This window comes from Phlebotomus papatasi, chromosome 3 (assembly GCF_024763615.1).
Source record: "Phlebotomus papatasi isolate M1 chromosome 3, Ppap_2.1, whole genome shotgun sequence".
Lineage (NCBI taxonomy): Eukaryota > Metazoa > Arthropoda > Insecta > Diptera > Psychodidae > Phlebotomus > Phlebotomus papatasi.
The window spans coordinates 61,888,476-61,905,888 of record NC_077224.1 but is presented as its reverse complement, the minus strand read 5'-3'; the positions used below and the strand labels follow the sequence as shown (position 1 = coordinate 61,905,888).

The following is a 17,413-nucleotide window of genomic DNA, read 5'->3' as shown; positions in this document are numbered from 1 at the left end:
AAATGTATATAGAGTAGCGGAGGTTTTTATGGCTATTAATCTACTTGTAGACTTTTTTATTACTCATATACAGAGCACAAAAATTAAAAGTAAGGAAAAAAATCTTTAAAAATATTCTGTCTTTAATTTCGAATATCTAAACTGAAAAATTTACTAAATAGTTTATTTGTTCGTAATGTTACATTGAAAGTAATAACCCGTGTAAAGTTTTATGCATATTTTATACTGAAAGTTAAAAAAAAACGCTGAGACACCGATGGACTCAGTCGAAAGAAGGCTTTTGTATAATACCGAAAATTATTTGAATTAAACGAAACTTTGAATACTCTGAATTTAGAGCATTTAGGGTATTGAAGTCTTCTTTAATTGCACAAAAAAAGAATATATTTACTATTCGGAAAGAAAAAGTTGTTATTAAATCTTTATAAAAAAAGGGTCATAACTTGACAACTTTTATAATTTTATAAAAAGAAAACTATCTGCTTTTTTGAATTTGATTCCAATCTGGAGCTTAAACGGTAAGAGATATTGCCTTTCAATTTTCAGTGGACCCTGATTAAAAACTATTATCTTAAAGCGTTTTCCCCTTAATGCCTGTAACCAAGTTTTTCGTTCATTTCGAAAATGGATCCTACAATTTTTTTTAATTTTCGTTATATGTTCGGTATATGTTTTGGAGATATTCATCAAAGTGAATATTTTGTCTATACATGCCTAAGACCGAAAAAATTTTCGACATGGGTATTTCCAAAGTTTAAAGTTTAACCACTCTGGAGGGCCCTTTTTGAAACCGATTTTGATTGATTGATTGATTTATTTATTTATTTTCACTATTTTCATCTCTGTTTTTTTGACCCGTCTTCCATGCGGCCATCGCGGTCTTAGCGTCGATTCCAACCTCTAGGATGGAAACGATGGAAAATCCCTTCACTGATTATAGGAATTTCCCCAGAATATTACTCCCATATCTTAAACACGATTCTATAAGAGCGAAATAAAATGACCTGAAAAGGTTTGTTTCAATTTGGGTTTTTTTTGAAAGGTCTCTAAATTTCTGATACAGATGCATTGGTCCTAAAATCGATAAGGAATCAGTAGACTACTCGTAATTTTTTTTTTATTTTTCTTTAATATTTTATTCTTCAACGAAATTTGTTACTGAGCTAGAGGTCAAACGATAAGAGATATCAATTTATAATCTTTGATGGCCCTCATACAGATCAATATAATCTTGAGAAAATAATATATTTCACCGAGAGCTTTATCTTGAGAGTTCGTGTAATACGCAAAGCTGGGATCGGAATTGAATCATCATGCTTCTGATTTATTGACGGTTTTTGCGGAAAATCCGTGGAAAACCCGCAGCCAAGGCTTACGTTGTCAACTCTCGACCGCACGACCTTATCACATCACTCAGACCGATGTTACAGATCCAGCCATACTGACACAACATTTAGATGGCCCTGTGTCGAGTGAAAGCATACTCCAGTTAAATTATTTCAAAGTTGAATTTCGGTTAGGAAATTCAACCACAAATGCAATTGGATATATTTTTCATTAAAAAATTTATATATATTTTGTAAGGTATACAACTAATTAGATGACCAAAAGTAATTCCAATGCCCTATATCGTCCATTGCATTCTATGAGTTGGAATTCTACGGAATGCTAGAGAGACGTATGCTCTCATGTGAAGTCATCTTTGTGTACTATACCATTAGGAGTATTAAAGCCCTAGCCCATGGTCCATATAGAAATCGTAGGTGGGTAGACAAACATGCAGAATTTGAGGGAACTGAAGAAAGGTGCAGGAGGGGTGTTTTCCCTTGAAAAGTGCGCACCCAAAAAGGGGGCTGGAGAGAGAATATGCTTCAGCTACCCACACGGTCTTCGAGAGCGCCAGAATCCGTGGAGCCGACATGCCAAGATCACTAACCCCTATGAAATTACCTGATTAAACTTTCATATTCAATCTTGACTTGTATACCCAAGAGACCCTCTGAAAATATCTCTTATCCTTAATTGTATTTCAAGAATTTTCATGAAGCGCGAGTGCTGAGAGTCTAGCTGAAAAGATGGGTATTTGCATGAGTATTTGCGTTAGTAACATGAATTCAGTGCTATACGGAGCTTTTTCCAGAAGTGTACTAACCTATTGGTTAGTCATGAAATTTTATTCTAAAAAGTTAAAATGTGAGAGAAAAACTTGAAATTTCATATAGGGTAAAGTGATATAATTTGGAATTAGTGTTACAAGTTGGACAATTCGTCGGTACAAGTTGGACATGGCTTTTTTTTTGATAAATACAGTACAAAATTTGTTCTTAAGCACAAGGAACCAAATTATAAAACTAAAGCATTAAAAATATATAAATAAAAATGAAGTACTAAACTTATCAAGACAAAAAGCTCTGTCCAAATTGTACCATTGTCCAACTTGTACCACTGTCCAACTTGTACCACTTTACCTTACTGAATTATAAAACTTGATTGTTTTAGATGTGTTTTTAGATAATAAATCATTGCACAAGATTTACTTTACTATTCAAACTTGATTTGTTTAGAGATATTTGGAGAAGGTATACTAATAAATTAGTAGAAATTTCAATATTCTTGAAATAAATAAAGTTGATTGTCTGAACGGTTTGAACTCTACCAGATATAGGAATATATGTTGTTTAATCGGTCTTTCAATCGTTTATTATGACTAAACGGTTAATGATGGCAACTTAGGATTTTCTGGGGAACCTCAATAATTCGAACATCAAGTTTATTAATATTTCATCTATTTTTTTCGAATTTACATAGATTTCGTTCAAACGAGATAAATATTTAGTCAGTAAAACATAAAAATGCCGATAGGGTTCAAATGTTTTCCATTTACCCTTTACAAAGAATATTTCAGTATTTTTCGCCATTTTGAATTTATGATTCCTGATTTATTTACTAACTTGCCAAATTTCATTATGACTATTTTTGCTAAATAACTACCTCATCTGCAGCAGTCTTTTAAAACAGAGTTGTACAGTGGGACCTCGATAAAGTTAACTAATTATTTCCAGGACTGTTGACTCCATTGGATTCGGTGACGCAATTTCCTCCCTACCCCTCCCTATCCCTCTCGTTTCAGCGGCAAAATCGTTTTCTTTTTTTTTTGATTACAGGAAAACACGTCATACGGGATCATAGGGCTTAATCAAGAAATCTTAAGACAAGAGAGGAAAGATAAGAGAACTTTCATCAATCGATCAAAACGCTCGTTAATCGTTAATATACGAATTTTATCATAATATTGTGTTTCTTGTGTTAAAACGTTACATTGATACATCAAAGCACTGGTTTTAATTTCGGAACAGTCATACAATATCATTATTTCAATAATAATGCAAAAGTCGACTCTGTCGGAGTCAGTTTGGGTCCAAGTTAACTCTATCGGAGTCCATAGAGTAAAAAACATAGCTATTGACTCTATTGGAGATTGACTCTATCGGGGGTTGACTCTATCGAGGTCCCACTGTACTTGTTTTTCAGGACCAAGCAATTTACTAGTGGGCGGAGCTTAGTTGACAGTCATGTCTTCTCTTTCCTTTTTTGCAAATCAAATTGTGTAAGGTTTCTTATATTATCTCTAAGATTAATTAAGTCAGCTATTAACTTAGGATAAAGTACAAAAAATTGATTTTGCTACCGCCATATGGAAGTCGCGCCGCCTTTTAACGCTTATCAATCAGATTAATAAAATTTATACCTCATTTCTAAGAAACGTTTGAAATATCAGAAAATTTAAATAAAAAATATACACTGATATGACCTGGTACTTTCTCTCTCTATCTTCAACAATCTTTCTCTAAAAGGACTAACATTTAACAGTAATTAGAATCAATTTAACATACATGGAAAATTCTTGGGAAAAAATGTCAGAAAATTTGGTAAAGAAAGAAAATTTAAGCATCTTGATTAAACTTTTCAATACTAATTCAAATTTTATATAAGGTATGGAAAATTTCCTTCTCTAATTTAATTTGTAGGCGTTGCTTTTTTTGAGAAGTCACATTCCTTCCTTATGGCTTTTACACACCTTTTAGATTAGGAAAATTTCATTAAGTAAAAATTAATTTCTCTTCTTTCTCAAAAGTTTTGCATTAGTCTATTCCACACTTTCGGTCTTAAAATTGGACTGAACTAAATTTATTTTGGTTTGATGTTCAAACGAAGAAGAAGAGTGCGAAAGAGTAGGATATACAGACATATGAAAAGCTTTTAAGAAAGAAATGGATGTGAATTTTGACTTCATGAAATTTTCCTGATTTAAAGGTGTGCCAGAGGTTTTAGCAAATATTTTAAATCTGAATTTTCGTAGCTATACTTAACTTTCATTGTTATTCTTTTCTTGACTGCTCTCGACACAAGCAGCCATCTAATCTATTTTTGTCTAATGGCCTCTACACACTAAAGAAATTTATGGCCATAATGAAGAGTTTTTCCTAAACAAACGTAGGGAATTTACTTCAATATGGACATAAATTTCTCTAGTGTGTAGAGGCCATAAGTGAGAAACTCCCACCCACGAATGTGATGTTTTTATTCATGATATAATCAATTTGTATGTTGACCATTAAGCTATATAGTGCTGCAATATCATATTGATGTTTTTCCCTTGTTGTGAGAAAAGTTAATTCAAAATGAATTCCTACTGACGTTAGTCAGGCCTACAGTTTTCATCAAAATATCTGTAATTGAATCTTCTAGAGTACCATTCATGTTGATGTTTACTCTGTGGCTACAATCAGTAGAATTGGTCTATTCGAGCAATACAATTAAATCTCATCACTGTCCGAATATTAAATTTAATTGAAACGTTTATAGTTGAATAAACTATATGAACATTTGAGAGTTTCATTGTTTTATCAAATTAAATGTTGGCTATTTCACATATTTATGCGTTTGTTTATTTAATTAGATGTACATTGTGCGTTCAACAAACATCAATTCACCTCATTCATTTTGTATGTACCCAAAAACACCACACTGACCACATTATCAAATTGTTCGAGTGTTATCTAACATTTTTTTTTTTTCAATTCTTCAACCACTTCCACATCTTCTTCCTAAATTTTCCAATTAGATCAACTGGAAGAAATATAGGATGCTTGGGAGTCCTTTCACACCCTCTCCGGAAAAGTCAACTCAATAGCAAAATTCCTGTTTTCCATTCTCAGCATTCTGCCCAGAATTTCTTATATTAGAACTACTTATATATTTTATGCCACGGCGTGACAGTGAGTTAAATGTTGGAGAATTAAAAACGTGTGGGCGACAAGAATTGGACACATTTTCTCGTCTCGTTCTCATTTTAATAAATGTTCGGAAACGCAAAAAAGATCCCCCCAATTCCATCCGAAATGAATTCTAAATGTGTTAATTTGGTAATCGTCGCACGTTTATGGTGCTATAATCTATAGCCATAGAAATAACATTCACTTCCACATCTTGCACAACCGAAGACAAGTACTAGGGACTACCCCCAAAGACATGGGCTCCAGAGAAGGGGCGAATAAATTTTTGCATTATTTCTGGAATTTAGAATATAAATAAGTACAAATTCAGCATCCCAGAGAAAGGAGATTTTAAATTCCAAGCAACGCTGCAAATTTTCACCATTTTCCCCACGGATGAAAAAAAAAAAAGAAACAAAGTTCTGTCGTGATATTGAATTAAAAAGTCTCTTGGAAGGTCATCACTTTGGGAGTTCTTGGAACATAAATTTCAGAAAAACAAGGTGATTGTGCTGGCAAGTAGACGAAGGACAGAACCTTTAATGTTTTCGTGTTCAGTAAGATGTTCTCGATTATGAATCTTCAAAATCACAGCTTTTGCAATCAGAGATAAAATCTGTTAAAAATAAATTGCCTCTGCAGTACATACGCTCAGATATTTTGCTAATTTCCAGTAGAAAACTGCTTTTGAAAATAAAACGGTAAGTAATTATTAGCGATTTTAGACAAATTATCGCACATAAGCCTGATGTTACTTGAGTTTAGCTGTCACTTTTGTTTCTAATTTCTTTTCGATATTTTGATTATCGCGTGACATTTTCAAATTAAGTTTCAGATTTACAAACAAACGTTAAGTGGAAAGGTTTTAATATGACGCCAAAAAATGTTTGGAATAATGTTAAAAATATGAGATAGAAAAGTTACTCATTCTCCACTAAAAGATTTGGATTAACTCCTTATAGTAAAGAAGTGTGCGGACTTTAGGTTTATTAAAGTTATTGAAGGTCGCAAAATCCTAAATCGAAAACTTTTTTTTTAACTTTTCTAGGTCTCATGGATCTTTTACTTGTAACATGGAATCATAAGCATCTTAATAATTTTTCTGATAAGAAACGACAATGGGCAGAAATGTATGGGAGCAGGTCCAACCCTTCGCCAGAGATGGAACTAGGCTCATTTTGTAGATATTGGTGTATGACTTAAAAATTACCGAGACCCAAGTCAAAAAAGACTGTCAATCCTTGGGAAATTAACTATATCCTTCTGAAAGTCACAACTTTGACAATTTATTACTCGAAAACGGTTTAACCAATCCTAATGAAATTCGGGTCAAAGTCGAGATATGACTTAAGCTTCGAATTTCAGATTTTCAATTCAATTCAATCAATTTCAATGAAAACTTATCCATGTTTTAAAGCCATCAAACATAACAGGGCAACAAAACGAAAACTTATTTCGTGTAATGGCAAATCACAGGTGTTTTCGGAGTCCTTGGTGTATCTTGATCATATCACCCGAAGAAACTTATAGTCCATCACGTCAACTTTTTCAGATATCTTAAAGTAAGGGTTCTTAAGAAATGGGTAGAACTATTTTTACGAAACTTGCTTTCTTTAAATAACGGCACATCGTAAGTTGTTGGCGTCAAAGAACGTTTTTTAAAAGAGAACTGAACTCAAGGAACATTTTCCTAAAAGAAACCGTATCCCTATCCCTCCATTTTTTTTGTATTCGGATTTTCCTCAAATATCCTCGAACATTCTTTAATTCCGTTAAAAGTATTGCCTTTTTCGTCTTTATAGAAATATTCTCCTTCGAAAAGGAGCTAGGATTCCTGAAGTTCATAGGGTTGTAAAGGTACCGTTACTAAAGAATTTTAACAAAAGGTTCTGAGTATAATTAATTAAAACATTTTTTCTCTGAATTTATTACTCAAAGTATTTAAATAACGGTATCTGTTAGGACCCTGCGATTTTTAGAACTTTTAACTTTTTCTTTCAAGAAGAATATCACTGAATAAGAGACATATCTCTGTCCTTTTTTATGAATTTGAAGGATGGTAAAAGATTAATAAGGAAGATCTGGAAATTTACAGGGAAAATGAAGAGATAAAGATATGGTTTGTTCCAGGAAAATTTTCCTTGAGTCCTTATTTACAAATTATTCTTAAAAAGGACTAATATACGATTAATCGTTATTGCATAAAGGAAGTTTTGCTAAAATTAATCATTACAATTCTTAAACATATGTTTTATGCTTCAGTGCTTTTCCTACATAATTTTGGGGGTAATCCCGGAACAAAAGTTGTTACCTTTGCCAATACCTATTCGATGGTATAGGTCTCATTCGTGGCGGAAGGTTGGGAACTTTTTGCCCATTGTCCTTTAGAGAAGAAGATAAAGATTTGTCTGTGAGTCGGTTTTATTCCTCTTGGAATCGCTGCACTCAAATCACTAATTTGGGACCATTATGAACTCCCCATTCTCCTGTTCTATCTTAATCCCCAAGGCGGTAAAGGTACCAACTTCTCTTTTTTTAACATTTTTATGACATGATGATGATGATGATTTGAAAGTTTGAAATTTTGAGAAATATTATGTTACATTGTTTGACCGTTTATCCATATGACCGTTTGGCTTAACGTCTAACCTTAACCAGAACGACAGGCCAAACGATTAAAGAAAAAGATTTAAGGTTTCCAGGAGATCCTCCCACCCATTTCGAGTATGTTTCAAAGGCAATTTATGACAATTTTCGATCGTATACGGACGTTCACTTGAATTAGTCCTGTAATATCGAATTTTGAAAGACACGTCTTAAAAATACTCTTTAGAACGTATTTCTCTGCCGATTAGCAAAAGTTTAGTCACGTAACAAAGATCTTGAGATTCCTAATATATTCGTGAAGTGATTTAAAATATTAACAAAAATACTTTAAATTTTCAAGAATGATATTGCTGGGAATTCAGATCGACCAAAGATTTTCTAATTGTAATTATCCTTTTGCTCTTTCTTTCAGTTTGAAAAATATATATATTTTTTTATTTAGTTTTCTCACTGGAGTCCAATGCGTCCCATACCACAAAAACCACAACCCGCCGCCGTCTTCACAACAATACAAAACAATTTCACATATTTCCTAATCAAAGTTTATTGAGACTTTTTGAAATACTTCTATCGAAGTATTTTTTTAGAAACTGTCCAAATATCAAATTTTACATAATTTGTTATTAGTATTTAAAGGATATCAAAAGGGTAGTTATGAGCCCACAATTTTATTATTATTTCAGAGTTACTTACCAATCTTATTCATTTCATTCGTCTGAATATCAGTTTTACTCAATCTAATTCATTGTGTCTGTAGAACTTATCTCACGATGGAATTTGGACCCTCTTTCGGGTTATAAACATTACAAAAAAAATATCTCTAAATAATCACTGTTACAAAAAACTCTTAAGAGTTTATTACTGTTTTTACATCTTGATATATGTAGTTATTTGTCTCTTGGGGTACATTTTGGCCAATCTTCTAAATGATAAACACATCTATGAATAGCAAATAATTTTATTTTCATAGAAACTTTTATTTAGTGAGGGGATGTTGGGAAAATTCTTTGGTTCCCAAATGTAAGGCAATAAAATTTTCAATGTCCTTTTTAGAAATTTTTGCAAATGAAGAGAATGTTGATGTAACATTTTATACAATAATATCGCTGACTATTGCTTTTAAAGTTCAGAATGAGACATGCACATAAATAAAATTTAACCCAAGCATCATGCATTGAAATAAAAATTCAATGAGTTCAGTGAATTTGCTGAATAGGAGGTTAAGAATACTATGAAATGTGCAACAATCGCATGAAATTCAACAATTTCTCCAGAGAGAAGACAATACGAAGAAAGTACCCTTGTTATTGTTGTTAGAAGTTACCCAGTGTGAAAGTTGTGGGTGGACTGAGGGAAGAAAAAATAATAATAAAAGTTCATGGTTCTTCTTTGCAGAACTTTTGCCTGAATCAGGACGACCTTATGACTGTGATACAGACGATGTAATTAATTCTCCCAACACTGCCAATCGTCAATCTCCCTTGCAACTGCGCCAGGCGTCACCCTTTCCCCATGAGGCGACAAATTCGCGCCGAAAACACTATGCCACCCCCCATGAACGCCTCCGAAGCAATGGTGAGTCTTAGAATAATTTCTTAAGAGGGTTAATTATAATTGTATTTTCGTGCCAATATCTTACCTCTTTCGTCTTCACCGAAAAAAAATATTGTCTGCACAGGGGATCTCATGTTCTCCACGAGTTCCGCTAAGGCGGTCCTCTTGCCAAGTAACGTCATCAGGAGCAACCGAGGTATGACGTCGTCCAGCAGTGCAACATCTTCGGTTAGCAACCACAATGATCGATCATCGCAACAGGAGAGAGATATTCCGGAAAGTGTTGTAATGAAATCGACCACTTCCAAGCAGCACATTCCCGAAGATTTTGGTAAATTTATTTCCTCATTTAGCAATATCCTTCAATTCATACCCATTAGCACGCAAAATTGGGTTTAATGGATGTGTCATGGTATTTCTAATTGGAGGAAAAGTCAATTAAAAACCTCTCCATTCTGGTGGTTTCCATCACGCGTTATAGCGCTGGATTTTCAGTTCCTCGTTCCTCCTACCAAATGAGAAGGGGTTTATAGTCGTAACTAGCGAGGATTTTTAATGGGTTAAAAAACAATATCACTTTTAGTGAAGAAAATTATTGATTTATGTACAATACAAAGTGAGAGTTTCATTTCCTTCAGATAGTTTCAGTTTAAAGTTATGGGTAAATGAAAGCAGAAAAGAAATTAAAATCATATTTTATCAAGCGCAAGAATGGTAAAAATTCATACTAGACAAATATTACGATTCTAAAAACTCTGAATTATACCAAAAACCGCGTCATTATTCGGAAAGCATTAAAATTCAGAAAGGACACTTTCTGTTAGATCTATCAAAAAATAGAAGACTATGTCCTGACTCTTTTGTAGAAAAGACTTTTTTATTTTTGACCCGAAGTTTACAGGCGAAAAGTAAATTAAAGGGCTACAAGAAAGTCACAGGTTTTTCTCTAATGATGGCAAACTAATTTTTCAACCATTATTAATGCTCTCACTCAGAGAACACAATTCTACTTCAATTCTTTGACAAAAGATCTTTCTAACCTGGTGAACAATGATCAAATACTGAATTTCAAAGTAAAATTTTAAATTTTGGTTATTCCAGACAACGCGAATTTCAGACAATACGAAATTTCAAAAAAAAAAAAAAAACCAAATAACAATTCGTATAAATCAAAGCCTTAAATTATTTTTACTGCTCGAACTCCACAGACAGAGCACTACGCGAATTTGCTTCAAAATTGAGAAAGAGTTCAATCAAGTGGGAGTAATATGACTTCTTGATAACTTCTTGGTAATTACTCTATGTGACTATAGGCTCTACCTACACACTCGAATTAGCTTTCGTCAAAAAATGTTTAGGGTAATATAGGGTAATTTGGACTCATGTCTAATTTGGAACAGTGATATTTCCTAACAGTTTTAAATGGTACAAGGAAAAAAACAATGAAGAAGTACTCTCGAATGTAAAGTCTTGTACTTCTTCATGGTCTTCTTTTTCTTTTCGACCATTTGAAACAGTCAGTGCGAAAATGTCAAAATTTCAAAATATGATTCCAAATTACGCCATCTTACCCTAAAGCCCAAACGGTTAAAGATAGAGTCTTGGAACTTTCGGGGGACTCTGCATCCTCATAAGTCGACCCTAAGATTAATAACATGCGCCTAATTTCTCCCCATCCCTCTCTTGCGATTTTGTTCTTATACGGAAAAGCTGTTGAATAATATTTAATAATGGTTTTTCAAAGTGATAGGTTTAAAAAGCTTTAGAGAGTGCATTTCTCAAACGAAAGGTATCATGTTTAAACTCGTTAGAAAGGTCGTGGAGTTCCTGATAAGCTTTATTCAATTTCAATCGGTTACAAACCGGTAATGAACCAGTTCCGAATTTACCGGTAATGCACATTCAAATCGGTTAAAGATCGGTAAACGGTTAATGGTGCGATAATATTTTTGAGGTATAGCATCTAAGTCACGATTTCGAGCACTTCGCAAAGCCTAAGACGCTTTATCATCCCTTCGCTGAGAAAAAGGGGGTGCGATTAACTTTTTTTTCCTCGTAACTTTAACACTTTTTAGGTGTAAAAATATATCAACATTTTTTAATATAAATTTTACATCTTTTTAATTGTAAAATTAACATGAAAATGGGTAAGTTTAACCCATAATACACCTAAAAAGTATAATATTTACATAGATTTTGGATCAATAATGAAACGTAAAATTAACTTTTCTGGAATGTTATTTTAACTTTTTCGGATTTCTCTCAGAGTTTTTAGAGCATAATCTTTATTTGAACCCAAATGCAAGAAGCAACCTTAATATGGGGAATAAATTAAGGGAAGGAGGGGGTGTCAATTAAAAAGTCAAATGTGTTTTATATTTTTTATTGATTAAATCGATAGATAAACTATTTAAGAATATACTGTAATTTCAGAAGCTTATTCTTAGAAGCTTTTACTTCTTTTCAAAATTTAGTCGAATTTGCAAGAAAGATTATGAAAAAACTTATGGACCGATTGAAATGAATAAAGACTTATTCTCTTCAGCATTCAATTCTTTTATAGTTGAACTAAAAAAATTGTTAAAACTTATTTTTCGATTTTGGACACCATGTGAAAGTCAAAATTTTGTCCCGAAAATGCAACTTCTTAAAAAAAACCCTTGAAAAAAATTCCGATTGCACGATTTTCTTCGGGTTTTCTTAGTTTAACTATGAAATTACGCTAATAAAAATTGAATTTCTTTTTAGATTGTGTTTTCAAACAAAAATTACGAGTTGCAGATTCCCCGCAAATAAGGAAGTAGTGGAAAGTGCTCTCTTTCGAATGTTCATGCCTTCGAATAAATAGATTTTTTCTTATTTTTCCTAAGAGACTTAAGTGTTACTTCCATGTGATTATCAATAAGCTAACTAATTTTTAATAGAAATGTGTAAATCTTTTAGGAAAAATAAAAGAAAATTAACATTATACGAAGGCATGAACTTTCGAAGGGAGAGGATTTTCCCCTATTGCGACAAAACGTTTCATTGGACTACGTATCTGTCCGCCATATTTAGTAATATTTTTTTCTAAAAAAAAGAAATTTAAGTACTCTAAATATGTAATAAGCATATACCAAAAATTTCAAGAATATTGGTCGTTTCTTGCTCCTCCAATAAAATGGAGAAAAACCGTTAATCTTTGGCCTTCTAATCGATACTCCCCCTTAATTCTAATTTCCAGTTCTTTTCCAATATAATAAAATATCAATTAAAATATATTTGATTCATGCAACTACATCATTTAAAATATATTTCCTGAAATTTTTATGTAAAAATTTTAATAATTTTGCCGCTATGACGTAAATTTCAAATACATTTTTGAAAAGAAATTTTTTTTCACTAGTCAAAATTACTCATAGTTAATTAAAATGAAGTTTAATAAATATTTCCTGTTAGCAGATGAATAAAATTAGTCTTGAATATTTTACCCCTTCTAAATTAAAGAGAAAGGCATAGAATAAATGAGCAGTAAAGAGTTAAAATTGAGCAGTAACAAAAAATTTGAAACACTGATATTAACGTCTAAATTTTGGAAAAGGGAAAATAAAGGGCTTTTCATTCTATCTGTAACAATTTTAGATGCTAAATGTATAAATAATGCCCATTTTTTAAATATTTAGTTGTTTTACTGACCATAATTAGATATTTTACTGCTAATTTTTAATTTTTTACAGCTCATTTTGAATTTTTTACTGTTCGTTTGTATTTTTGCCAATAGGAAATTAATAAATAAGTTGCAAAAGGCACCTAAATTTTTCCCTTTTAATTCAGGAAACCCCTAATTTGTAAGGAAATGTTAGAAAAATGGTCAATTTCCTGACAAAAAAAAACAATGAGAATGACGAAATTATAACATTTTTCTCAGAGATATTTCTATTCATAATTATGTCGTCAACACAAGACATTACTAAAGAGGATGTGATTGACAGAATCGGCTACATTTAGGCATAAATATTGTATGAAAGAGAAAATTCAAACATGCACCCACATTCATATAATATTTAGAAGTTGATCCCCAAGCTGCACGGCATAGAGTCGATTTTGTGAATAATAAATCATCAAATAGCTTCGGAAATGCATATACCGGTGTCACTACGGCAAGTTATGTAGCGTTCAAACATCGAATTGTGAATATTGGAGAGTGTACATTGGATCTCACAGTGTAGAAATAATGAAATGAGTGGTGGCGGAAACCCGAGAAAAAATCTCAATTTACCCTCAGCGTCAACAACCAATTTTAAATCCATACTGCCCTCCCCCAGAAGCCCCTAACACACCCCATACCCCCGCAAATAAACCAATTCCCAATCCTATTCATCAATAATTATTCTTCTCTCATGTTGGGTGGCTCCATCGAGAGTCGAAACTGCGGGAGAGACAGTTCCAGATCGAATTTTGCGAGTGCATCAAATTACCATCCAACAGTATTTTCTGTGACAAATCTCATTGGAATTGAAAATTCATTCAATTTCAGCTAGGAAAAGCAGTGAAGCGCTCCTGGATTATTATCCACTAATTGCAAACTAGTTCGATATGCCTTCATTACTTCAACTAATTTGCGCACATCTGCAAAAGTACTTGGATTCATTAACAATACACTATTCACAACCAAGGCCGAGTGATGGATTAAGTTTCATTGGAATTTTGATTGGAAATTTGCGAATTTGTTTGTAAACTTTGGCCAAATCGCCAATTCACCCGAGAAATCAGCAGTAAGATTAAGAAAATAATTGGAGATAGTAAGGTGTGGTAATTGGATCGTTTTCCGAAGAGTGGTACTTAAACGTTTGTTTTGGACTGATAAAATTCTTTTTTACCTTTTTCTAAATCCATAGAATTATTCACTGTTTCATTCAGAAACATAATATAAAAAAAAATATCAAAAATATTAAAAAAAAATTACAAAATAATGATAGGGTAAGTGTGCCAAATTTCGGCATAGTTGCATGCAAGCGCCAAAGTCTCAAGTTTGAAGTGTAATATTTTTAATACAAATTGATTTTTTTTATTCTTTCTTCTGAAAGAGTGTTGCTTGGAACCTTGTAAAGAGTTTACCGTCTTTATTTACTCTTAAATCATTCTTAATACATTTCAAAATGAATAAAAATATAGACATAACTTTGGTGCCCTATTTCGGCCACCTTCATTCTCATAGTTCCTTGCCCTTCGGGAATTCTTTAAATATCTTTTTCACGTCATCTCGTTTGTCGAAGCTACCCTTTTTGTTATTTTTTGCATTGTATAATCTCTAGAGTATGTAAAATCTGAAAGTTCATGGAAATTCGAGGAATAGAAAAGGTGGCCGAAATTGCAAGCTGGCCGGAATTTGGCACATTTACCTTAATACTGAAATAAGTCAGCATGCACTAACTGGGTCGCCTTTTCGCAAATTTACTTTTAATTAAACCTTTGCATTTAAAATACTTTTTTCAAAAGGAAAAATAATAAATGTTTTCAATCAACTAGCTGTCATTAGCGAAAATATCACTGCTAGAAAATTTTAATTGAAGAACCCAGCTGGCACAAGATTGAAATGAGTCGATTACACTCACTTATTTAATGGATAAAAATATTATTTTTGGTTTTTCTCAAACTCGAATAGTTATATTGTGTTACTGTAGTGACTATATTACGGAAATAAAAATAAAAATATTATTTGAAGTGAATTAGTCATAAACGATCCAAATAGCGAAGCGCCCCAATTAGCACACTTGACTATATGTATGATAAAACCATATAAAGATTAAAATCATAAAGTTTACACTATCGTAGTATTTCAGTTTTCAAGTTTACATTTTTAAATAAAAATTAGGATTTTTAAATAAAACACAAAGAAGCATGATTATGAGTAAAAAAATGCTGCCATTATTTAGATAGTCAATGGGCCAAGTTATTTAATCATGAAGAAATTTCACCAAGGGTTTAATTGGGTTTTCCACACAATTTCCATAAAATAGGGCTTGTGTGTAAGATCAAATTACGATAGAGTGCAGCTTCCCATACGCAGAGACGTGTAAATTATTGGAGAAAATAATTGTGGAGTATTTATTGAGCCTCACCCAGCTCCGATGGAAATTCGATCTATATTTGTTGTCTGTGGGAGGGAAGGTGAAGTTGCTTCGGTGGGTGCAATTAGTGGAATACGATTATATACCTAACACTCCACAAAAGTCAATGGGGTGGGTATTAAACTTACATTTTGACCACAAGGAGGAAGTGCAAACAGGGTGTTTGGTGAATTTGAGAAGGTTCCCTTCATTAGCAAAAAAAAAAACCACCCCTGTTCAGCAAACAACTCTCATATTTGAATTAATTCCTTTTTCCTTTCCACCCGCCATCGTCATTTCTTTTATTTTTAGACACTGAACGTCTCTACGACGAAAAATCTCCATAAATAATATTTTAAATTTAATTAATTTGCAACCCTTCTCTTGGCATAATCTATTGAGATGACGTTGGTGGTTCTTATGCATGGACCAAAAGGGTTGCCTTTACATCAATGTCGATGTGATGATGAGAAATTTCACCACGAATTTAAATTTATGTTATTGCATATTTATTAGGGAGTTATACTCGAGGGCAAAAAATAAATAAAACCCTCTAGCAAGAAATATCCTTTCTCTAGCTCAATTTTCTCTCACTCTCTCTCTCTCTCTCGACATTTTCCCGACCTTTGTGACCCGTCGAACTTTAATGAAGTCGATTTGAATGTCAACTGAAATGTAGGAAATGGAGGGTTAAACTACCTCTCACTTTTGCGGTCACGCTATGCTAAAAATTCACCCAAATAACTCCCACAACATTCCACATAGAACTATTTTTAACATCCACCGTAGAAAGACTATTCTTTGCCGTAATACTAAAAATACAACCAATTTTACAAATTTTCATAAGCTATTTTGGAACTCTTTGCGTGATGAGTTGCACGGATTGTTCACCCTTTTGTGTAGTCTACTTCCTTTTCCATGAGGGCAGAAACCAAAGGTTGATTCATTTGGGCTCAAAAGAATTTCTTTTGAGGGCTATTTTATATATTCGAAGTCTTCTTTAAGGTAGAATGACGAATTTTGGTTTGATCTGCACTGTAAAGAATTGGAAGATCTTTCCCAAACTCAAATATATGGGAAAAACTTGTTAAAATGGGAACATGCAAGTAATTACTTTGAATTAGTTTTGAGTTATTATCTAGTAGTTTAAACCTATTTCCAACGGTCTTGAGTATTAGGTGAGATTCTTAACAATCTCATCTACTATAAATACTAGCAAAATCTCATGTCACCCGATCGGCCTCAAACTTTGCCAGAATGTGTTTGGCCACATTCTGATCACGAGATATGGATGTCTAAAAACCGTTCCCGTCCGTCCGTCCGACCGCTCTTTGGTGCTTAATAGCTCCCGAACTAAGAAAGATATCGCCTTGCGGTTTTCGGCAAAGGTTATATATTGGATGATTGCATAAGTTCGTAGGACTGCCTAAGATAAATTTCAACTGATATTTTCTTTTAGAAATATTAATTATAGTTATAATCATAATTAGCATGGTACGGGGGGCTGCTGTCAAGACACATGAAGGAAAATAAATACAATACAATACAATACAATAATAAAGGATATAGTTTCCATTAATCTTAACACTCGTCCTCAAAAGATATATAACCTTATCAATCCAATTTTTAAAGAAATGACCTGTTTTTTCTTAAATAAATTTCGCAAGGTCATTTTAGACATCTTCCAAGTAATCCATATTTTTAGGCACCAAACTATTCTGTAAAGATTAGAACAAATGATAATCTGAAGGGTCAAAATCTGAAGAATATTCTTGGTTCAGGAGAATTCCCAATTGTAACTCTTGTAATTTTGGCAGCGTCTGCTATTCGATGTATGATTTAGTGTTGCCATTTTGGAAAATTTTGTTCTTTATTTTGGCCGAAATC

General features: G+C 32.8%; 1 protein-coding gene across 1 annotated transcript in view; it reads left to right on the top strand.

Moving 5' to 3' along the window:
• LOC129807120 (uncharacterized) overlaps positions 1-17,413 on the top strand; it is a 443,550-nt gene that overhangs the window by 245,785 nt on the left and 180,352 nt on the right. Inside the window, exons 5-6 of the mRNA XM_055856165.1 lie at positions 9,279-9,458; positions 9,562-9,768. Of these exons, the coding sequence (XP_055712140.1) occupies positions 9,279-9,458; positions 9,562-9,768 (387 nt within the window). The remainder of the gene's footprint in view (positions 1-9,278; positions 9,459-9,561; positions 9,769-17,413) is intronic.